Below are 23,205 nucleotides of genomic sequence, written 5' to 3'. Positions count from 1 at the left end.
TCTTGATCATATCCCTCTTCCAATGCCTATGGGCCTTCATCTATACCCAGAGACGGATCAATTATAGCATCCGCAAACCTCCGCCCGGTCGCATGGAGAGCTAACAGTCCGAATCTCTTGTACATTTACTTGGCCTACATATCGCCGTGACTAGTTATAGCCAACCCAATGGCATCATTTCCAAAGTTTTCCACCGTCTTCACCTGGACCATCTACTTGATCCCACTGTATATCTTCATCCTCGACCCGCTAGTGCGCGGGTACTTCCCGAGCCTGCCGATACCAAGCGAGCAAACCGACGATCTCTTCGACGAATTCAGCGCACACGGACCAGGCATCAACCTCACTGACGACAGCTTCATCAGCCCCGAAGATGGCGTACCATTTAGCTGCCCCAGCGCAGAGGGATACCGCGTTCATCTTCTCTCGCGCGAACCGCTGATCATATATATCGAGAACTTCATCTCAGAAACCGAAGCGAACCACATCCTGGACATGAGGTAAACCACCGATCTCAACCACAACCCCTGAGACACCCGGATATACATCACACACACCAGATAACCACAGACCAAGCTGACCGGACAAACCTCCCCCGAATCCTAGCGTGAACAAATACACCCCTTCAATCGTCTACGACGGCCAAACCGAACGAGTAGACCCAACCAAACGCCTCTCCGACCGTGCCCTTCTCGACCGCGACGACACAATCCGCTGCTTGGAAGACCGCGCCCGCGCCTTCCAGGGCTGGCGTCCGGACCTGTACATCGAGCGTATGTGGGCGCAGCGCTACAATGCCTCCGGCCACTATCGCCACCACTATGACTGGGCCGGGTCGCTGGCGCGGGGCGGGGATCGTTTTAGCACGTTCATGGTGTATCTCGATGCCGACTGTGAGGGTGGGGGGACGAATTTTCCGCGGTTGAGGATGCCGGATGGGGAGGGATGGTGCCGGTTCCTAGAGTGTGAGCAGCGGGATGGGAAGGGAAAGGAGAAGGGGAAGGAGAAAATGGGTATCACATTCAAGCCTATTAAGGGTAATGCTGTGTTTTGGGAGAATCTTCGGCCAGATGGGACGGGGTATCGGGAGACTTGGCACGCTGCGTTCCCTGTTACAAAGGGGACGAAGGTCGGGTTGAATGTTTGGAGTTGGTACCAGCCAAAGCGGAGGAACCGCTCGGGAAGGTGAGGGGGCACTCGCACAGAGAGGAGAACATGTGCACGTGGGTGATTTGGGTTCGGCTGGCTAAGCCACTGGCCAAGCCATGCTCCAAGGAGTATCTGGAATGCTTGGGCCAGGCCCATGTGAAGATGATGACAAGCTTGGTAAGTGTATTTTTGTATATCAGGGGTAGTTTGATATGTCCCGAGGTTAGACCGAATTGTTCCAGATAGAATAGAATTAGACACAAACTCTAGATTATACTCTATAGAAGGATGACATATAGAACAAGATTGGTTACATGTACTCCGTAAATACCTCTAGATGTCTCCAGTGACCCCGGAATCCGAAACCAACCGACTTATGCATGCCGGCCGTAACAAGGGCACTAGGCAACCGGATTAATCAGAGCACCTGTCACACCTATGGCCAAATTTCAATACGAAAGGGATATGACATTGGTCATACCAAGACTCCAAGACTCCAAGAGTTGACTCTTGGTCGCCGGAGCGGGAATTATTGGCAAGAGGAATCACTTGGCTGCCAAGAAGAATTGTCCATGGGATATTTCTTGGAAGGTTGGCTTGGCGAAATTAACACGCCACTGAGTGTTTCATTCTCAGCTTGATTTTACTTTCCTAATATTGGATCATTGAAAGGCCATAATTTGTACGCTGTCCATATTAAACTTGTTTTGAACTTACGGTGTGTTTGCCACTAAACTTATTTAGGATAAACCGAACTACATAAATCGCTTATAAGGCCAGCTATATACGGAGTTCAGTCGTATATAAAAACCTTGCAATAATATTAAAAATAAAAAATACAGACGTAAGCCGTACCGTACTGTACCCTACTGTGCTACGTGTTAGCTCTGGAATGCTCACACACAGCCCCTCGTTCCCCCCTCGGTCCACCAGTGAAAAGTCATGGCGCCAACGCCTCTTGGTACTTGGGGCCCGCACCGACTCTTGGCCCGGTCTTGGTCTTCTGCTTTCTCTCCTTGTCCTTCCGCTAGGCTTAGCAAAGCGGTATTTTCTGGGCAAAGGCTCGGCTCCTTTTCCTCTTCTTGCGGAGAAGCCCCCATTTTCTCTCACACACTTCTCCCCCCCCTTTCCTTCCTCGAATTGTATACATATAGGGTATATCTTCTCTATAGTTTGATTTTCTTAGTTTGTTTTCTTTTGTTCTCTTCTGTCCTCTAGGCTTTCCGCCAACTTCAGATCAAGTTTCTTGGCATCATGACGGAGAACCATACCCCTTCTACGACGCAAGCGACCTTGCCTACGCCGGTCGCTGAAGCGGCGCCCATCCAGGCAACCCCGACTCCTTCCGCCTCAGTTACGGCGACTGCTGCCGCCGCCACTGCGGCGGTGAACAGCCCCTCCATGAACGGCGCCGGCGAGCAATTGCCTTGCCAGTGGGTTGGATGCACTGAGAAGTCTCCTACTGCTGAGTCTCTATATGTAAGCTTGATTGATCAATTACAACAATCTGATAAACATGCTAATGCTAATAATCATTATATAGGAGCATGTTTGTGAGCGCCACGTTGGACGTAAAAGTACCAACAACCTCAACCTGACCTGCCAGTGGGGCACTTGCAACACCACAACAGTCAAGCGTGATCACATTACCTCCCATATTCGTGTTCATGTGCCACTTAAGCCTCACAAATGCGACTTCTGCGGCAAGGCTTTCAAGCGCCCGCAGGATCTGAAGAAGCATGTCAAGACCCATGCGGACGACTCCGAGATCCGCTCCCCCGAACCGGGCATGAAACACCCTGATATGATGTTCCCTCAAAACCCTAAGGGCTATGCAGCTGCAACGCATTACTTCGAAACCCCTATCAATGGCATCAATGGTCAATACTCCCACGCGCCACCTCCTCAGTACTACCAGCCACACCCCCCACCTCAGGCCGCTAACCCGCACTCCTACGGAAATGTATACTATGCCCTGAGCCAAGGACAAGAGGGAGGTCACCCCTATGACCGCAAGCGCGGATATGACGCGTTGAACGAATTCTTTGGCGACTTGAAGCGCCGCCAATTCGACCCTAATTCCTATGCCGCGGTCGGCCAGCGTCTGCTTGGTTTGCAGGCCCTTCAGCTTCCCTTCCTCAATGGTCCTGTGCCCGAATATCAGCAAATGCCTGCATCTGTTGCGGTCGGCGGCGGTGGTGGTTACAGCCCTGGTGGTTCGCAGCCTCCTGGTTATCACCTTCCCCCCATGTCAAATGTTCGGACTAAGAACGATTTGATCAACATTGATCAGTTCCTCGAGCAAATGCAGAACACAATTTACGAAAGCGATGAGAATGTGGCGGCTGCCGGCGTTGCCCAGCCTGGCGCGCATTACGTGCATGGTGGCATGAACTATCGCGCCACCCACTCCCCGCCAACCCAGCTCCCGCCAAGCCACGTTACCGCAACTGCCTCAACCCCCATGGGAGCAGCTTCGGCCCACTCCCCATCGGTCGGCACCCCAGCTCTGACCCCGCCTTCTAGCGCACAGTCATACACCTCCAACCGCTCTCCTATCGCCATGCACCATGCTCACCGCGTGTCGCCCCCTCACGAGAGCGGCCCGGGTATGTACCCTCGCTTGCCGTCGGCCACTGTTGCCGACAGCATGTCTGCAGGCTACCCGACCGCCTCAGGCGCCGCACCCCCCTCTACTCTGAGCGGTGCGTATGACCACGACGACCGTCGCCGCTACACCGGTGGTACCTTGCAACGCGCCCGGCCGGAGGAGCGTGCTGCCAGCGAGGACCGCATGGACATTTCCCAGGATAGCAAGCATGACGGCGAGCGCACTCCCACCAAGTCTGCTATGCACATCTCCGAGAGCCTGATTGACCCCGCTCTATCGGGTACCTCGTCTGATCCCGATCAGGAGGCAGCCAAGCGTACTGCGCAAGCGGCCACTGAAGTCGCCGAGCGGGATGTCAACGTTGCATGGGTTGAAAAGGTTCGTCTCCTTGAGAACCTGCGCCGCTTGGTTTCTGAATTGCTTGAGGCTGGTACTGCCGAATACGGAGCGCAGACCTCCTCGGCTTCTCCTACTCCAGGACTTGATGCCATGGAAGGAGTTGAGACTGGCAGTGTACGTGCTACTTCTGAGCAGCCCAGGGAAGAGCCCAAGTCTGCAAGTGAGGGAGTCTTTTATCCCACGTTACGTGGTGTGGATGAGGATGAGGATGGGGACTCCAAAATGCCCGAGTAAATTCTTCATCTCTTTCTGCCTTTTTTGGCCATAGTTTGATTCACGCCGTGACGACATTTGTTTATTGCCTCTTTTTCGCTCTACACCCCCTTTTCCACAAGGTCTTCTTTGTTCGTTTAAGGATGTTTTTATTTTCTATTTTCTTTTTCCAATGGAGAAATTTTCCATTTCTCTGACACTTTTCAGGTGCTTTCATCTTAAGTTTGTTTCCTATTTGTATGACTATTAGGGCTCCATGGAACTATTTGAACTTGTTTATTTACCTAAAGTGTTGTTTGCGTCTTTGATTCCTTTGTATCTGTAGAATGGAAGATCGAAAGCGATGTTACCTCCGACTGTTGTATGTCCTTTAGATCGACATGTCAAACCCAAAGAGGCAAAGCAACATTCCAGGCTAAACCAGATCCGGGGAGTGACGCAAACGGGCAGATCTCATTTTTGTCAAATCTGGGGATTTGTGTATGCACCTGTGTGTAGTAGGTAAATCAGAATTAGTTATTACAACAGGTGTTATACATGGCTATGTGCATAGTAGGAACAATGATGGCAAAAGAAATAGGATATTACATTACCTACATATGTACATACATGTAAGGATTATCGAACATCACGAACATCTGCATCTGCATCTGGACATACGAAGTTCCACTCTCTGCACTCGGAAGCATCCCCAATCCCACGCTGAGCACGTGCTGGTATTGGTATTTCAGTCCTATCTCCGCCTATCGGGCAACTTTCCCTGTATGAATACACTGTAATGACCAACTCCACCACTCTGTTTACGGTCACATCCCAATCGCACTTCATTTTCTTTTTTTTTTCTTACTTGTACACTTTGTTTTCTTCTTCTATTTGTCTTTCCTATATTCTCTCTCTTCTCTCATTCTCTTTCTTCTATCTTGTCCTTTCCGTTGTTGTTCTACACGTTCTCCACGCGACAAGGCGGTCACCCCCCCAAACAGACGCCATTGCGCGTGTCGATCGGCCTAGGGATTATCGATAATAACATCCAGCCACACAATATCAACCTTTCGATTGGGGGAGTTCTGTGTTTAAAAAAAAAAGATATCCAGCCTCTTAGTATTGTTTACAGTCTGACTGGCTTCTCTTTTTTTTTCTTTTTCCATTTTCCTTTCTTCCGTGGTGGCAAACCCATGCTCTGACGTTCTTCGTTCTCTGGTTCTACCTCTGAACGGTCTTCCGATTCTGGGGGCGCTGAAATCCGAATCCAACCTTGGAAGAGTTCTCTTTGTTTTTTTTTTTACTAAACTCTGTGTTTTTGCCTTTTTTTGCCTTCGGCTTGCCATCATATTTCCTCTCTAGTGCCCCGCGCTTGTTTGTGGAGTACTACGACTCGGACTTCATTGCCTACGCAACCGGAGGAAAAAAATAATCATCTGTGAACCGACTTCGCTAATATCACATACCGGAGAGAAGGAAGAGCGAATTATATAAAAATATGCCGCTCACAAACCGCCGTCGCGCGCGGCGCAAGGAAATTCAACTGCAAGAAACCTCCGATGCAGAGGCCCCGGACTCATCGCCTAGCCGGCCATCCGCAAAGAAGCGCAAGGTGAGTTTAAAAAAAACATGTGTTTAGTCTGAGACAAAATATATCCCCGCACAAACAGGAACTAAGACCCGTTTTCTTCTGATCCGCAGGTCGAGCGCCGCACCTCCCCTCCCCGAAACGTCAAACACGAGTCCGGCGACGAAGCCGAGGACTCAGCGGGCGAACACGAACCCGCCACCAATCAAGACCTAGTCGATCTGGTTATTTCGTACTTGAACACACCCCGCGAGGAATTGCGCGTCTCGCGCGACCACTCCAACACCAAGACCGAGAATACCCAGCGCATCCAGGCTTATGCTAAGATCGCCGGCCGCAACTGGACCTATTACGTCAAAACCCTGCATGTTAATATCGGCCGCGAACCGGACCGCGAGCAGCGGGCTGTCGAACAGTCCAGCCCCGTCACAATTGCGGCTCGTGCGCTGCCAGATGTTCATGTCGACTTGGGCCCCAGCAAATTCGTGTCGAGACTGCATGCCGAGATCTTTTATGATGGCGAGGAGACGCCTGCCTGGCACATCCGTGTTAATGGCCGGAACGGTGTGCGATTGAACAATGTCATTGTGAAGCGCGGAACAGATGCGATTCTTTCATGTGGCGACATCATCGAGGTGGCCAATACACAAATGATGTTTGTGACGCCCGGCGACGAGGCCAATATTCAGCCCAGCTTTATCGAGCGCGCCCAGCGCATTGCTAGTGGACAAGAGCCCGATCCGGCTTCGGCTTCCTGGGATGCCTCGCAACATGCCCATCCTCAGCAATCCCAGAACGACGAGGCTGTGCCACCATCTTCGTCTGGCGGGCCTTCGTTGGCGCCTGCTCCGAAGTTCCTCAAGCGCCAGGTGACGCCCCCGCCGCGGTCGCCGGATACCGCTGGCCAGCGCACGGCTAAACAGTCTCCGCTTTATAATCGAGGCATGATGATGGAGAGCACGGAGGAGATCGATTACAGCAAGGATTCGTCTAAGGACCTGAAGCCGCCGTATAGCTATGCGACGCTGATTGCCCAGGCCATTTTCTCGAGCGAGGAGGAGAAGCTCACGTTGAACAGCATCTATAATTGGATCATGGATAAATATGCTTTCTATCGACACTCCCAAAGCGGCTGGCAGAATTCGATCCGCCACAATCTCTCGCTGAACAAGGCGTTCCAGAAGGTCCCCCGCCGGACCGATGAGCCGGGCAAGGGTATGAAGTGGCAGATCGCAGTGGAATATCGGGAGGAGTACCGGAAGAAGCAAACACGCAAGGGCGGCACGCAGTCATCTGCCCCGTCCTCGCCGGCAACAAAAGAGCCACCGTCATCAGCGCGTGGAACTAATGTTAGCAAACTCGACACCTCGTTCTCAGCAACAGCGAGAAAGTCACCACCCGTTTCCTCCCCGGGCTTCAGCTCATTTCCCGTAGCCCCGGTGGAAGCATACACACCAGAGCGTGGATCCCGGCTCGGTCGAGGCCTCGGCTCCGACCACCCACTGCGACACATGAATCCACGCGACTACGACGAACCCTCGCCGCTTCCATCCCGCTCGCACAACCACAACTCCAGCATCTCCACCCAGGTGCAAAACAGCAGCAACAACCTGGCCCGCGCGTACGGCATGTCTGATAACGTCGCTGGGTCCCCGCCAGTCCTCTCCTCGTCCTATTACAACGAAGAACCCTCTTCAATGATCACCCCCGCCCCACAACGCCAACAGCCCCGTCTCCCGCCCCCAAGCACAGCGCAGATCCCGTCCAAGTTCATGCCCATGAGCTCGCCCGCGCAGTTCTGGAAATTCGCTGATATCGGGAGTACCCCCGCCCGCCCACCGCCGGACATGAGTCCCCTGAAGGGTGAGGTCGAGGACCGCATTATCGGCGGGTTCCCGAGTAGCTCTCCCCCGCCGCCGAATCTTGTTAGTCCCAGCAAACCCGGGACGTCGAATGGGCTTGGCTCCAGTCGGACTCTGCCTCCGCTCCAGTCGGATTCAGGGGATATGGGATCTAATGGGCATTCTCATGTGAGGAATGAAGAGCGGGAAGAGGAGGAAGATGATAATGGATCGGGGTTTGATCTTGCTAGGTATGTTTCCTCTTGCTACATCGATTTCTTGCAAGCGCAGAAACTAATACTATTTCCAGGGGTTTCGAACCTATTGGATCATACCATCGACAACTAGGCAATGCTGCCCGTGCGGCTGCTACTTGATGTTGACTGCGATGGTTGGTGCAGACTGTCTACCTTGTGATGTACAACATGTCCATTTTACAGACTGTGTCCATATGTTTTACTACTTGCTTCATGCTTCATGCTTCCGCATTACGAATGGTGTTGGGTGGGTTTGATCATTTTTATACTTGTGTTTTTGAAGGTCTGCTCGATGACATTGTCATTGTTTTGGGAGCAGAGATTGGGAATCGGAGTTTGGTTTAATATTCTCTCGAGGGGGTTATGGACGGCGTTGTTGTTTTGGTCTGCTTTGTTGTTTTTCCTTGTCTTCCCGTTCTAGATGGCCTTGTATGTATGGGCTTCGGGTCAGATGTATGATATCTTATATACAATATTTTTCCAACTTCAAAAGAATATGCACAGCCCTAGAAATTGTAGTAACATTTGAATTTGATCTAAAGTTGATCTAAAGTTGATCAGATAACTCTATTTAAATCATTCAGCGACACTGGGCCAAAACTTCTCCTCCAACCAAACAATCTGCCTCCACCACTCCAAACACCTTCCCCGCGTAATCTCCAACTCCTCCGCACCCTTGATCTGCCCCGCCATCTCATCAACAACATCCCCAATCCGATCAACGAACCCCTCAAATTCAACACTCGCCCAATTCTCAATAAATTTCTCCCTCAATGCACCCCCATCTGCATCCTTCGTATAATCCCTCTTCCCATCCTCCCGCATACAACCCGCCGCAAACCTCCAAGATTTCAAATAACAAACCTCCGTAGCCCACAACACCGCTAACCCCTCCAAAATAGAAACCCCACTACTCCCAGCAGACATAAACATATCAATATAAGCCCTGGTCGTGCGACTAGCACAGAAGAAAATAGTTCCACACCGCTCACCACCATCCTGCACACCCACCTTCCCCCCAACATCCCCACCAACAGCAGAAGGCTCCACGCCCCGTCCAGACTCATTGAACTGCGGTCCAGGCGCACAAATTCCCCCATCGGAAGGCATCTGGCACTCCCCCTGACTCGCACATAGACCGTGGCCGGGTGCGCTGCTCGGGTCGTTGTCGTTGGAGGATGGAATACACCCGTCCTCGCCGCCTGTGATGCCGGGACAGCTTCCGGAGCCGGTGGTCGAGATACCACCGGAAGTAGTGATGTCCGAGCCCCGGCCGCAGGATGTGAGTGTGCAGCCGCCTTCTTCGGCGGAGATTGCTGTTAGATCTAGGCCGTAGTCGTTTGCGGTCTTTTCGAAGAATTCGAGTTCTGTGCGGATGTTGACGAGGGCATCAATGAGGACGGTTATGGCATTGTGTTCTGGGGTTGGGAGGTGTGGGCCTGGTGATGTTGGGTTTTGGGTTGGGAGACGGATTTTTGAGAGGAGGAGGCCTATGAACCGGATGTAGGATTGTGCGTAGAGTCGGTCTTGCGAGAGCCATTGGCTTAGTTGGGATTTTGGGAGGGTGCCGCGGCCGGCGGAGGCGAGGAAAGGGTGGGTTGTTGCGCGCTTCAGCGCATTGGGAGTGCTTGCTAGCAGGTACGCGGTTAGGGGGCCTCGACTTGTCATTTTGTCATTGGTTTTTGAAGTGATTGTTTGAGGAGGTTGGTGTTGGAGGGGGAGATCGGAGATTAAAATTGTGGGATGGGGGCGATAGTGGGATGAACATGTTATGTCGTCAGGGGGACATAACATCCGGGGTATATCAATTCCATGGCCACTTTTAACAGTCGCTTCTTAACGTGTATACATTACTTGGAACGAGAAAATATTTCATATCAAATCAGCGGAGATTTCATTCAGCTCAGATCATAGAAAGCTAGAACTAGCCATACATCCCCTTGGTTTTTTTTTTTTTTAATTTTCACACATTTTAATCTCACGCATTTTGTTCAAATTGAAACCTCGCTGGGTCCATTCATCCTTTCAAGGGCATCAAACGAGGCATGTTCAAACGATTCTCAAACTGACTTCAAAGGTTCCAGTCACTCTGTCACTCCCACTTTCAGGAATTATCAATCGTTGCAGTTGGACGTCAGTCTTAGTGACTCCAAACGGGGACTTCGTCAGTGTTGTTGTCGGTTTCTTCATACATTGCAGCCGCGGGTTCAAACGTGGGTCCATCGCGCTCATCCTGGTGTTGATTCTTGGTATTGGCCGTGACAGGGGGCTCACCCTTGCGCTCATCACTCCGCTTAACGTTGGGCTCGTCGTTACCGACTTTGGCGCTTTCATAGCCCCACGGCTTCTCCCCAGCTGCTCTCAACATCAATCGCAGAAGAGCGTGCAAGGTGTAGTATGCATCATTTCCGGCATTGTGCAGGTCAGGACTCAAAATATTCAGCAATCCCAGCAGTGCTCGAAGACCCCGGTTCTGGTTCTCCCCGGCATTAACACGGTACAGCTCTGCCACTTCGACAGTCTCACGAATGACCGAAGATGTTTCGTTCAGATTGATAAAAACCTGGCTTCCCGCTCTCTGGAGATGGGTAATGTCACCATGGAGGTCGAGACCGACCAAGATCACGGTGCGCTTCTGGTACTTGTGTGCGGCGATCTTTTCTTCCTCCAAGGGAACCATGTATGGGGGGTGGAATGCAGCGTCCACAACGTTCGCAATTTCGGCGTATGGAATCATCTCACTCTCGCCGAATCGGAAGCGACCAGGACATCCGGGAGTGTAAGTATCGTTAACCCAGTTTCGGTACTCCTTCACACGTAGGTGGCGGGATCGAATTCGTTTCACCCACATCTCTCCATAATCACCAGGGAACACATCTTCCAAATCCAACATATCCAGAGTCGAAATTCCGACCTCAGTCAGAGATCCCAGAGAGCCGTGACAGTCCATCCACTCAAGATCAATGCTGATGAAAATGGGGGCATCTTGAAAGGCCCATTTGACAGGTTTCAGAACATCAATCGCTTCAATCTGACCATTGGCAAACGACGGCTGTGTAACATTCGGCTGCAACACAGGACGCAGCCCAAAGTAGGCCTGCACACGGCATAGGCACTCCTGCCACTTCTTCAATCGAGCATCTTGGGCTGCCTGCTTTTGGGTATTCTTCTTGGTCTTGATTGTGGCGATAGACTGCTTGATTTTTCTTTCAAAGTCCTCGAAAACATGCGGCTCAACCAGCTGTGCCCAGGGTCCCCAATTTTCTGGAGGCGAGGGAACCTTGCCCTCCAATTTAGCCTTTCGATCACGGCTGCTGCTTCGTCCAAGGTACACAGGCTGCGGCAGCTTTTCATCGTCAATTTCAATCACGAGGCCTTCCTTACCAACGCCCGTGAGAGTCAAATTGAGGTTCAGAGCCGAATTGATTTCCTCGAGCAGTGCTTGAGCTTGGGAAGTGCGAATCAAAAGAAACGGGGTTTGAGAAACAACCCTTGGGACAGACAGATAATACCTGGGTGAGTATTAGCGATGATGTACTTTGCTGATGAATTTCACATTTCACAAACAGGTCCCAGGTTCGACTCCAGAACTTATCCCTCTTATAGAACTGCTCATTAACTCTCTTGGAATTCTCTCCTTGGAGGTATTTGAAAGGGAAACGAGCCATTGTGACGGCCGAAGTGAACGACTGGGAAACTGGGATCGCAGTGACCTGCTCCTCGTCGGAATCCCTGTCAGAAACACCGCCGCCGCCCCAGTCATCTTTGGGCAAGCCAGAGAGATCAAGGCGCATCTTCGAGGTACGACCGTGGGGGCGACCATCCTGCTCGATGGTCAAAAGCTTGTCTTCCGACCCAGCTAGCTCTCCAACCACATGGGTACGAATGTACGACAAAGGAAACTGGCCACGGTACTCCATGCCATTCTCCGGGTCAAAATCAACTGGGAGAGCATGTCCACTTACGCCTTGCTTAGCTTTGTTGGACTCGACAGGGTCAGCTTTATCCGCACCTGGGGCAGGTTGGACGGCTCGAGCCTGGTTCAAGTGGGTATCCAAGTCTTTGAGACCCTCATCTCCTTCAAGGAGCATCTTCAGACGCTCACGGACATTCATTTTGAAGGGCTGAGATAAAGCTTCAGCAAAATTGAGAAGGATGAAGAGGAGAAGAGGAGGCAAAACAAGTAAGATAAATTTAAAAATATAAACAAACGCGACCGGACGCGCACGCTATGTCTTTGAGATTAAAATTGTTCAATTTGGAAAGAGCGATCAATTAGGAAGGGGCCATGTAAACGTTTGAACTGGGGAAAGAACGATGGATAGTACTTTACATTGTAGCATGGAGTATGTACATATGTATATGTAGCTTGTAGTGAACTACATTAAAGAGATCAACGTATCTCTCTTATTGTTCTCGTAGTTCTCTTTCTTCTCTATAATTGGTTGTCACAATGGCATACATCCAGGTGATACCGTCCGATAGCCGACAAGATATTTGGGGGGAATAGCTTCGTAGCTCAATTTTTTGTCTAGATATATCTTGGAGAGACATAAATACTCAGCACTTTACTTTGACTTTTCAAAGTCAAATGAAATTGAATCAACCCTTGAATAAAAAGACCAGGGTTGAGTCTAGATATAAATCAACTTTCAAAGGTAGACCCCCAGGTACGGCGAGCCATATATAACCATTTAAGACAGGGCAAAATACTCGTTACACCGGGGTTCTCGCAATTTCAAAGTGCTCATACATTATACTACACGGCGATTTATGAGATGGACGGGCATATCCTTTAAATTTACATATAAATTCATAGCCTGAAATGGCCGTATCATCGCTTTACTCCTGTGGCTCTATTTGTTCGCCTATAGCAAACTCTTATGTTTCTATACAAGCTTCATAATTGACTGATTTTCACACCGAGAGGAAGGGCTGGACTTGCTACTCTTGGAGATCTTCTGAGAGGTGGAGCTTCTAAGAGGTGCCTATGGAGATCGATCAGCAAGCCATTTTAATTGGTCGAATCCAACTGACTCAGTTTTTGATGTAGGAAATCTTGTATGGGAGAGGGTAACTGAACGAAGTTCGTCGTAAGGGGAATACTTCGTGAGTACTAAAGTGGACAAAACGAAGCACCGGTACCCGATATAAGAACCTAGTACATACTACATGTAGGTACATGTAACTACGTAGTATTCCAGTCGTGATGACTCGGTTTACTGGATGGAGATATCCACGTGACTTGGAGCTCCCCAGACGGCATCGGAATAACTATCATCCGCTGTTTTAGGACCTCGTGCAGCAAGGCAACCAGCTCCATCTGTTATCTGATGCCTAGACCCCTCGATGTCCTCATTTAACATTGCAGAATCGCAGTGAATTTGCTACCTCTCAACATTGATTGAAATTTCAAGTCGCAAATCCCCCTTCCATAATCTATCAACATCCACCACCATCGTGCTAGAACATGCCCATGACCGACGACACAGACGACAGCGGAGGGGTTATCCTAGATGGCCCCTTCGATCCTGACGCGCAGGCTACGGTCACAGACTTTATCGACTACACCGAATACCTCCCCGCAGACTTAATCCGCTCCCTGACCCTCATCCGCGGCCTCGATGACCGATACCTCGACTCGGCGCAAGCGGTACACCAGCTCACTCAGATCTACGGTCAGCTCCCAGACCTTTCTTCGGATAACCGACCCAACCCAATCGCTCTGCGCAAAGATATATCGTCTCAGGTCGATCGTGCCATCAATGCGCGTGAATCGGCATATGCCGAGGCCTGTCGTCTCTACGATGTTGTAGATCGCCACTTCGATCGATTAGGTTGCATCCGCCAGAAACTCGAAGCACTACCCAAACCTGCCTCTGAGGAACCATCACCCCCACCCGAGCCTACACCGAAGCGTGCGCGCGGAGGCAAGAAAACCAAGGATGCCACAACGCGTATCACCCTTCGGTTGGATAACAATCGAAATCGGAGAGATAAAAATAGGAGGCGTGTGCTAGGTGGTGATGGGGCCTTTGATCCAGATTCTCCGCTTGCCAGTACTGAGCAATCGGACCTGGAGAATGAACTCATTAAATCTGCCCCCAAGCCCGCTCGACCCCCAAAGAAGGAGAAAGCACGTCGCATGAGCTTGGGTAACGGACCGTCGACAGCTCAGGCCCTTGCGCAGTTGAAACCTCCGCCAGCCGATGCGAAATTGGGCAGCGAGGACCTGCCATGGCTGCGATTGACGGAATGGGAGATGACCAGGCTGCGGAAGAAGATGAAAAAGAATGCTGTGTGGCAGCCGAGTGAAGTAATGATCCACCGTGAGCTGGCCCTGGCAAACCGGGGCTGGGAAGCATACCGCGCAGCGAAGGCCCTGGCAGAAGAGACGGGTGGGGAGTTCATTGACTGTGACAATATTGAAGAAACCAGGCGCGGGGAGGCTGCCAAAGATCTGGAGGAGACAAAGCTGAGCAATCGCGGAATGAAACTCAACGAAGCAAAGAAGTTGAAACGCGAACAGTTGGCCCGTGAGCAAGCATTGATGGAAGGCGAAGGTGGTGTCTTGCTCAAGCCTCTGCCAAGCCCCGCCCAAGCACCTCCAGCCGCGAATCGATCATCACGGAAGAGGAAACGGGAAGAGGCTATCCCCGAAGCAACAGAACTTGTAGCTCCCGAGCTTCCAAAACCTACTCCAGTTGCTGCCCCGGTCGCAACGCCAGTCCCTCTCGCTGTGCCCACTTCCAGCGCTGGCGCGTCTCGGCGCAGATCCAGCCGAGGAGCCGTTCCAGTCGCAGAAACTAACGATCTTATCCCCCCAATCAAAACCCACATGTCCCCCGCAGTTGAAGCCAAAATATCCCCTCCTCTCCCTAGCCCCACAGGCTCTGGACCCTCCAACCCACCCCTTGCCCAACCAGTCGTCACTACACCCACACCGCCTGTCACTCGGCCCTCATCACGGCGCTCTGTAGCCGCCGCCTCGATCGAAGGAGGGAACCTCATTACCATCCCGACCGTAATAGCAGCCAGCGGACGCGATCGCCGTATCAAAAGCGCAACACCCGCGCACAAAACACCCATCCGCGAGCCTTCACATGCGCCAAGTGTTCCTGGCCCGGCCCGCCGGCGCAAGCGTCCGGCACCGGGTCCCATTTCTACCGGTCAAGATGGCGGCGCAGCAGTAAGCTACGGACGCCGCAAAGCCAAGCCAGGAAAGAAGCGGCTCAGCATCCGCGACTCCCAGGATGTCCGTGTAGACGAAGACGGCGTCCTCGAGCAGATCGACGCAAATGAGCCCCGATACTGTCTCTGTGGAGATGTTAGTTTTGGAACGATGATCTGCTGCGAGAACCAGGATGTAAGATATCCCTATTATGACACATTCTAACAGAATACTAACATTTTGGGGTTTTTTTGTAGTGTGACCGTGAATGGTTCCATCTCAACTGCGTGGGTCTGACTGAAGTCCCCTCTCGCACGGCCAAGTGGTACTGCCCCCAGTGCCGTGTCAAGCTGCACAAGGGTGAAGATGGGATCATCAAGGGGAGTTCGCGACGTTAATTGGATTTGAATGATGTTTCTTGCATGATACCACGAGATGCGTTTGCTGCTATTTTTTTTTCTTTCCCCTTTTCGTGTACGGAGTACTGTCATATGGCTTTTGGGTTTCCGGCCTTTTCTTTCTTTCTATTAAATAATCATATGTTTATCAACCCTGGACCCTTGGAAGCACTATTGCGAGGCCCCGGGACCGCGTACCAATGTCGGAGTGCTGTAGCCAAATTCGGGAACTGCACTCGTCGATATAACTTGATTGAACTGACCCTTTTCCGTGTTTTCACCTATTTCGTGATATAAATCCGCTGTTATGAATCAACATTTGAGGTATACTTCCAGCATATCTACTATTGACATGATGCACCAAGCACGGGCCAAAATCTCCTTGGATGAACGATACAAGAAGCCAAGTAACGAACTAATAGTCGTCAGAAGACGACATCGAGCTCGCGGCCCATTTTACGATCCGCTCTGGAGCCGAGACTTCGAAATCGAACGCATCGAACTAAAAAATTTAAAGCTCAAATAACTAATATCTCTCCGGAATTTTCCTGGAGAAAAATCCGAATGGGAGAAGACCACCAAGGCGTAGATCTTGCTTGAAAAAACCAAGGCACAAGGGGCGCACTATAAGTGCCTTAAGCAGCTTGTCTGAAACTTTATGGATGCAATATCTAGATTTGAATCAAAAGACTACCTGAAAATGTGCTCCACTCATATCGCTTGCATAAAGAGGTCATTATTGATGGCATTCATAAAGAAATAAAAACTCGAATGTGAAAGAAACGCCCAAAGGAGGATAGGAGAAATACGCAATACATGGCAATTCCGTGCCTGCTTCTGATACAAAAACTAACCCTTTGGCCTGTACGCGTTATAAGGTACCACCCCTTCACTACGCTCCTCCAAAGTCTCTTCCATAGCAGACAGCTCAGCATGCCCCTTATTCAGCCGCGGTGACTTCGAGTATCGACTGGTATCCGGCAACTCTTGATATTTCTCAGATCCAGATTGCGGATGATAGAAATCCGCCGGCAATTCCACAGCAAAGTTCTTACTGTGCTCCTGTCCATATTGCACCGGAGAGGAATACCCAGAAGCGATCGATCCGAAGTGCACCGAATCCGTCGGCGATCTGGGCGCACGAGATGACGAAGATCTCGACATTTGATCCGACCTTGACATTTGATCTGACTGTCTCCGCGACGAATACAACGGCTCCATGATAATCCTGCTCGATCGATCGGCCGGGTTATACGTCGTCAATTTCCCATCCTCCATCATAGCCTGCAAGACACCCGCATCAAGAAGCTCAGCTTTCTTAATCAGACGAGCTACCAGCACCTTCGAAGCAGCCTTCAACTGACCCTTGACGAAAGAAATTAGCGTGCGGTTGCATTCGATCTCGATGTCTTCGCGCAGATAGAGTCCCGTTTGCGGGGCGTCGTTTGCGCGCCCGTCTCGTGACTCCGGTGCTTCGTCGTCCTGGTTGCCTGCAATGCGCCATTTGCTTTTGAGGTCGATTCCCATCGGCGCGTACATATGTGTTTCTAGACCCCATGCGACGTTGTGGAAACAGCCTTTGAAGCTGATCTTGCCAGACCCTATCTTGCCAAGCCCAGGGACGTATTGTACTCGTTCGGTGATCTTGTACCACGTCGAGTAGTACTCGTCGGCGACGGCATCCCGTGGGGCACTCACTGGGTGATGTGAGAGGACGAGTGGGTTTAGTGTGATTATTTCGCTGTGGCTGTGCAGGATGTCCAGGGCAAGTTGGCGGGGGACAGATGCGGGGATGGGTGTAATATTGGTATAAATCTCTTTTCGGCGCATCATCTTGAAGGATTTAATTTGATAGATATAAACAATAAACAACTGTGGAGGGGAGAAGATAAAATAATGGGGCTAAATTGATGTTGCGCTCGTATTTCATCTGCTTACTATTTTTAAATTGCGGCCTTGCGAGACTAGACTTTGCACATGACAGAGTGGCTTTGGGCCTAGATAAATTATACACGAGGGCCATTTGAAAACAATACACTTGTGATTGGTATAACATAAATCCATTTACATAGTTTTTACTCTTTACTTCAGCTCCCACTTATCGCCCTCGGAGACAATCTCCACAGGCCGCCTCTCATCTAGCGACTTGCGTCCTGCATCTAGGATTGCCGTTGTGCCGATGGTATTGCGCAGAGTGGGCAGCGGACGGGCGTCCAGCTGGTCGAGGGTAACACGGCCCTCATTCACAGCTGTGACGGCATCGATGAACTTCTCGAAGCTGATGTAGCCATATCCAGTCTGCCCGCTGAAGTTTCCTTCTTCATCAGGAGCGTAGCGCATATAGAATCTAGTAAATTAGAGTTAGCATGGAACTATGGTGCAATATTATTCTGGGAATAGGGTTCTTACGGGTTGAAATGAATCAGACCCTGGTCGTCGCCAGTCACTTCATAGCCACGCTTGGCCTGGTTAACGCGGATCTCGCCGTTGGCAGCCATATCTGTTAGAATGTGTTAGAAAAGCCCTGTTCACAAAGTATTACCGGAGAATGGAAAAACATACAGTGGAAGTACTGGTTGGAGTGAACACCTGCATTTTGAGGTGCCGTCCAGCTAGCAGTATAAACACCAGTGGCAATCTTCGCGGGGTTATCACGGCGACGCCACTCCACGAGGAGAGTGATGGTGTCCTCGGTCTCGGGGACACATCCAAGTGCAGCAGCGGTACCCTGAGATGCAGTTGCTGTGACCCGCACAGGCTTGTATTCTGGGACCATGCTCTCGCAGATATCAATGTGGTGAGAGTTCAGGTAGTAAGAAATATCGGAATCACGACCAGCCCACGCCTTGAAGGTCTCGAGTTGGCTCTTAGGCTGACTCATGTAACTATAGAAGTAGTTGAAGTCACCGAGAGTCTTGGCCTTAGCACGCGCATCAGAGTATGCAGGGTCAAAGCGCTTGTGGTGCTCGATGAAGACGAAGACGCCATGCTTGCGCGAGGCCTCGACTAGAGCGAGGTGGTCTCCTAGACGCTGGGTTGCTGGCTTAGTGATGAGGACATGGTGGCCGCGCTCAATTGCGTACAGGGCAATGGGATAGTGGGTGGAGTCGGGGGTGAAAATAGTGATGGCGGATCCCTTAGGGAGGGCATCAATGGCGGTTTTGTATGCGTCGGGGTCGGTCTGGTCGTCCGCGGGGAACGAGGCGAATGAGGTATCGAGGTTGTTGTAGACTTGGGAGATGTTGCGGTGCAAGTGGTCACCTATTCTCGTTATTAGCTTCCTGTTCGGTTGCTTGTTCTATCGTTTGACTTACGGATACCAGGGAACTTCTTGCCCGACACGCCCACCATGCTCAGGTCGGCCACCTTGCCCCGTCGGCGCAGGTCAAATAGACTGAGGCCTACCACTCCGACCTTCTTGTCTGAGCCAGATGCACCACCGCCGACGAAGCCGGTGGTGTATTCACCAGTGCCAACCTAGTTTAGTTAGCTTGGGATCTATACTGCGGGGAATCATTGTCCATACCATCAAAACGTTAGGAGGAGCCATTGTGTCTGTTAATTTCGAGAGGGTGATTGAATTCCGGGGAATTTCTGGGGGAGAAAAGGAAATTTAAGACAATTAACTGAAATGCCGGGGTGTTGAATCGCTGGATATAATTCTTCCGGCATTTGAAATGCTAACTCAATAGCCGTATCTTATCGGCTTTGGGGTTGTTGACGCTATTTGATTTCTTTTTCATCAACTTCATTCTTCTTTTCCAAGGTAGATAGATTCATATACGTATACACCATTGCGCTTGTTATTCATGATCTCAATTGTCAATTTCTTAGATGCCAGACGCATGTATGGCCTTTTCGACGCCATCGCCGGCTGAAATGCGCGTTTACCCGTCAATTTTACCCCTCATGTCCCCCACATTCTTTGTTCTTAAGCTGATTGGTGGAATGTAATTCTCCGCCATACAAAGTGCCTCGGACCATTCGCCGACGTGGGGGAGGGGAGAAGGACGCCTCGAAGAAGTTCATAAGAATGTCAAGTGCCAATGATGTTTTATTGCTGTATACCCATAAAATTCCAAGTAGGTCATTATACTTCAACATCCGTGAACATCCGTGAACATCAGCTCACCGAAACCCTAGAATCATGTCTCTCACCCCACTCCGCCCCGGCGTTTATGCGCCGACGATGACCTTCTTCGATGCACAGACCGAAGAGCTCGACATTGCCTCCATTCGCCGTCACGCCGTGCGTCTAGCCAAGGCCGGCCTTGTCGGCCTGGTGACCATGGGCTCCAACGGCGAGGCTGTGCATCTCAGCCGCGAAGAGCGCATGACTGTCAACCGTGAGACCCGCTCCGCTCTCGATGAGGCTGGCTTCTCCAACGTGCCCGTCATCTCTGGTGCCAGCGAGAACAGCATCCGCGGAACCATCGACCTGTGCAAGGAGGTCGCCGCTTCTGGTGGCGAGTACGTTCTGATCGTGCCCCCCAGCTACTACCGCACTGCAGTCGGCAATGACGAAACCCTGTACGAGTACTTCACAGCCGTTGCCGACGGCTCCCCTGTTCCTATTATCCTGTACAACTACCCCGGTGCTGTCGCTGGAATTGACATGGACTCCGACCTCATCATCCGTATCTCTGAACACCCTAACATCGTCGGCACTAAGTTCACTTGTGCCAATACTGGCAAGCTGACCCGTGTCGCTACCGCTCTCGGCGCCATCACCCCCACCTCCCCCTTGGCCCCGGCTCAGCGCACCGCAGCAGTCTCTAAGCCCAACGCCAAGCACCAATACATTGCCTTCGGCGGTATCGCCGACTTCGCTCTGCAGACCCTCGTTTCCGGAGGCTCTGCCATTCTTGCCGGTGGTGCCAACGTTCTCCCCCGTCTGTGTGTCCGAATATTCACTCTCTGGTCCGAGGGCCGTCTCACAGAGGCTATCGAGGCTCAGCAGCAACTCAGTGCTGCCGACTGGGTTCTCACAAAGGCCTCCATTCCTGGCACCAAGGGTGCTATCCAGTCATACTACGGTTACGGCGGGTTCCCTCGCCGACCTCTCAGCCGTCTTACTGAGGCCCAGTACCAGACCGTTGCTGATAAGATCAAGTCTGCTATGGATGTGGAATTGAGCTTGCCAGATGTAGCATAATGGCTTGGAAATATGGCAAGGAACTAAACCCAAAGTCTAGTAATATAATTCCAATGCATATACCAAGTTTCATGACCTCACCTTTTTTTTCGTAATTTACACCGTTTGTTGACATATTATGCACCGTCATGTAGCAGCTTCAAAAATTGCAAAACCCTCGGACCAATATCATAACATTATTCTGCTTAGGGTAGCTCGTTCACGGGTATCATGTGTGATTACATGAGGCAATCATCGTGACCTAGGGCATCATACAAGGCAACAGGTTAACATTACGAAGACTTGCATCATTCAAGTTGCTCGCTTTTAAACCCTATATAAGTCCACCTGCCAGGGAGTTCATATACGTAGACTGTACTACTTATTATTACTAACCACAATATACTCCAACTTCTCATGTGTGATACTACCAAAATGGAAAATACCACCATAGATACAATCCCCAAAACTTGGTGTTTTATACTAAGATGTGAGAGACTTGAACAAATGCTTGCCTCCATGAAGAAAGTAACAACCTCCTTCATCCCAAAGTGGCATCTGCAGATCCTCAGGATTGACCTTAATCATCTGGACATTGCTTGCGGTATGACCTCGCCTTCTGTGACACGCTATTTTATGCCGCGAACAGACACTCCTAGGATAGAGAAGATACGTGCAGATCCAAGCTGGGATTGGTTTCTATCTCAAAAAGGAAACTTCGGAAAAGGAACTCACAGTGCAAACTCTCTACTTCGGCGTGTGTTCATATACTACCAGGACTGGAGTATTCCGGAATTCTGGCCCAACGAGCTGGATGGAGCGAAAAGCGAAGAAATTAAGAATAACGAGAGCCCTACTGTCCAGGGGTCAGATCACCCTGTTAACACTAAAGACGATAAGGTGAGCGATGGAGAGGGCAAATCGGATGATAAAGAAGTCAGCGAAAGTGAGAAAATAGACAGTGAGGCAAAAGAAGGGGAAATTCTGGGCTCTGAAAAACATGGTGATAGTGATGAAGATTGCGGCAAGAGCGAAGAGAGCGATGACGAGAATCGAAAACCAAGGGGTGAAATCCACGAGAAAAGCAAGCAAAGCGAAAAGACCGACAAGGAAGCCGATAATGACCGTGAGATGGTGATTGCGAACGCTTTGGACCTGGATATTCGCAATTACATGACAAATGACTGGTTAGTCTACTGGTAAGTTATACATTGCTATTCTGAAATCTGTATTAATTAAACTAATAAATTCTACCTAGGGCTCAAAGACTATACGATCTCGATCTCCCAGACAAAATACACGGAATCAGTTTTGCCAGATCAATGGAGCTAGATCACCCGCACAAATGCCATGCATGGGCTCTAGTCGATGTGATTTCATGTGGGCACGATCGCCCCTCAACTGCTGAGCTCATAGCCTTGGTTAGCTGGGGGTTAAGAGGCATGTTTGGTCAAATGGAATCGCTCGCCAACGGAATTGAGCCAGAGGATGTTCATATTCTTAGTGAAGTTTTCCCAGTACGTTCGGTTCCCTTCTACCTCCATCCCTTGTATAAAAAAAAGTCACTGACATTATGTGAGCTCTATAGAATATGATCATAGTGTTTGACCAAAGATGTTGTGCCCGTGTACTATACGGTTACTTTGATGGTAGATTCCAAGTTCAATTTACACCGGTCTTGAACTTTAAAGAATTTACCGAGGTCAGCTCGTTAACCTTGGATAGTTACATGGATCAAATTGATAAGAAGAAGTACTACGATATGATGCACTCACTGCTTTGTTGGGCGTGGTCTCTTGCCCACCATCTAACTACTATCGCTCAGCCCTAGGACCACAACAATTATGGCTATATGGGGAACCTTCATTTAGCTTCACTGGGCTAGTATAGCTTTGAATGGCTCATTTATATGGCTAAGCTTTCCCTTGGCGTCTCTGAGGGGCGTTCGATCTTGAATTGTGGGGCGGTTCTTTGTCTACATCGACTTTACTAGGGCTTTTGTGAGTGTCATACCCTCGTACAAACTAGTATATAGGATTTACTAGATGATCAATTCCATGGTAGTTCCTGAAGTTGCATATCTACTTGCTTGTCCTTGATAATAGATTCGATTCGTAGTAGTAAAGATCATGTGTATTCGCCCTCCAATCGCGACTACACACATCTGCTGCTCGCGCTCTCAATGATGGTACATAGCTTTTGGTTTCAGGGTGCTCTGGGGTTTCCTTCCCCCAAGACGAAAAAGCTGCAAGGCGTGAAAGTATTTCAAGAGGCCAGTAATGATTCGTGTCTCAGTAATGTGGAGCCTCGTGGACCGCCGGTGGCCGGGGGTTGGGGGTTGGGGGCCAGAGGCCAGTGGGTAGTTTATCTGTTCTTCCTACGCCATCTCATCGGATTTTCAAAAAGAAGCAACCAAATATGGCTATTCCAAACAAGAAGCTTATGCATCTGACACTGAGCTC

General features: G+C 50.4%; 10 protein-coding genes across 10 annotated transcripts; 6 read left to right on the top strand and 4 right to left on the bottom strand.

Moving 5' to 3' along the window:
* Positions 1 to 168: 168 nt before the first annotated feature.
* PEX2_077400 (oxidoreductase, 2OG-Fe(II) oxygenase family) lies at positions 169 to 1,189 on the top strand (the record flags this gene model as incomplete). The annotated part of the gene is made up of 2 exons (XM_016745010.1): positions 169 to 500; positions 607 to 1,189. 2 exons carry the CDS (start codon positions 169 to 171, stop codon positions 1,187 to 1,189), a joined length of 915 nt encoding a protein of 304 aa, XP_016597928.1.
* Positions 1,190 to 2,403: 1,214 nt separating this feature from the next.
* Positions 2,404 to 4,393, top strand: pacC (putative C2H2 transcription factor PacC; the record flags this gene model as incomplete). Its single annotated transcript, XM_016745009.1, has 2 exons — positions 2,404 to 2,628; positions 2,693 to 4,393. 2 exons carry the CDS (start codon positions 2,404 to 2,406, stop codon positions 4,391 to 4,393), a joined length of 1,926 nt encoding a protein of 641 aa, XP_016597927.1.
* A 1,459-nt stretch (positions 4,394 to 5,852) lies between these two features.
* Positions 5,853 to 8,160, top strand: PEX2_077380 (putative forkhead transcription factor Fkh1/2; the record flags this gene model as incomplete). The annotated part of the gene is made up of 3 exons (XM_016745008.1): positions 5,853 to 5,966; positions 6,056 to 8,034; positions 8,094 to 8,160. The coding sequence occupies 3 exons, from the start codon at positions 5,853 to 5,855 to the stop codon at positions 8,158 to 8,160; spliced, it is 2,160 nt and encodes a 719-aa protein (XP_016597926.1).
* A 456-nt stretch (positions 8,161 to 8,616) lies between these two features.
* PEX2_077370 (putative transcription regulator PAB1642) lies at positions 8,617 to 9,708 on the bottom strand (the record flags this gene model as incomplete). Its single annotated transcript, XM_016745007.1, has 1 exon — positions 8,617 to 9,708. One exon carries the CDS (start codon positions 9,706 to 9,708, stop codon positions 8,617 to 8,619), a length of 1,092 nt encoding a protein of 363 aa, XP_016597925.1.
* Positions 9,709 to 10,180: 472 nt separating this feature from the next.
* PEX2_077360 (uncharacterized protein) lies at positions 10,181 to 12,155 on the bottom strand (the record flags this gene model as incomplete). The annotated part of the gene is made up of 2 exons (XM_016745006.1): positions 10,181 to 11,552; positions 11,608 to 12,155. The coding sequence occupies 2 exons, from the start codon at positions 12,153 to 12,155 to the stop codon at positions 10,181 to 10,183; spliced, it is 1,920 nt and encodes a 639-aa protein (XP_016597924.1).
* A 1,355-nt stretch (positions 12,156 to 13,510) lies between these two features.
* Positions 13,511 to 15,609, top strand: PEX2_077350 (putative PHD finger domain protein; the record flags this gene model as incomplete). Its single annotated transcript, XM_016745005.1, has 2 exons — positions 13,511 to 15,406; positions 15,469 to 15,609. 2 exons carry the CDS (start codon positions 13,511 to 13,513, stop codon positions 15,607 to 15,609), a joined length of 2,037 nt encoding a protein of 678 aa, XP_016597923.1.
* An 849-nt stretch (positions 15,610 to 16,458) lies between these two features.
* PEX2_077340 (uncharacterized protein) lies at positions 16,459 to 17,442 on the bottom strand (the record flags this gene model as incomplete). The annotated part of the gene is made up of 1 exon (XM_016745004.1): positions 16,459 to 17,442. One exon carries the CDS (start codon positions 17,440 to 17,442, stop codon positions 16,459 to 16,461), a length of 984 nt encoding a protein of 327 aa, XP_016597922.1.
* A 249-nt stretch (positions 17,443 to 17,691) lies between these two features.
* Positions 17,692 to 19,159, bottom strand: PEX2_077330 (Gfo/Idh/MocA family protein; the record flags this gene model as incomplete). Its single annotated transcript, XM_016745003.1, has 5 exons — positions 17,692 to 17,956; positions 18,019 to 18,109; positions 18,172 to 18,870; positions 18,924 to 19,086; positions 19,136 to 19,159. The coding sequence occupies 5 exons, from the start codon at positions 19,157 to 19,159 to the stop codon at positions 17,692 to 17,694; spliced, it is 1,242 nt and encodes a 413-aa protein (XP_016597921.1).
* Positions 19,160 to 19,756: 597 nt separating this feature from the next.
* PEX2_077320 (dihydrodipicolinate synthase family protein) lies at positions 19,757 to 20,764 on the top strand (the record flags this gene model as incomplete). Its single annotated transcript, XM_016745002.1, has 1 exon — positions 19,757 to 20,764. One exon carries the CDS (start codon positions 19,757 to 19,759, stop codon positions 20,762 to 20,764), a length of 1,008 nt encoding a protein of 335 aa, XP_016597920.1.
* A 486-nt stretch (positions 20,765 to 21,250) lies between these two features.
* Positions 21,251 to 22,425, top strand: PEX2_077310 (uncharacterized protein; the record flags this gene model as incomplete). The annotated part of the gene is made up of 3 exons (XM_016745001.1): positions 21,251 to 21,942; positions 22,002 to 22,260; positions 22,345 to 22,425. 3 exons carry the CDS (start codon positions 21,251 to 21,253, stop codon positions 22,423 to 22,425), a joined length of 1,032 nt encoding a protein of 343 aa, XP_016597919.1.
* Positions 22,426 to 23,205: the final 780 nt, after the last annotated feature.

This window comes from Penicillium expansum (assembly GCF_000769745.1).
Source record: "Penicillium expansum strain MD-8 chromosome Unknown contig268, whole genome shotgun sequence".
In the NCBI taxonomy this organism is placed as follows: Eukaryota; Fungi; Ascomycota; class Eurotiomycetes; order Eurotiales; family Aspergillaceae; genus Penicillium; species Penicillium expansum.
This window is presented reverse-complemented; position numbering and strand designations above follow the sequence as displayed.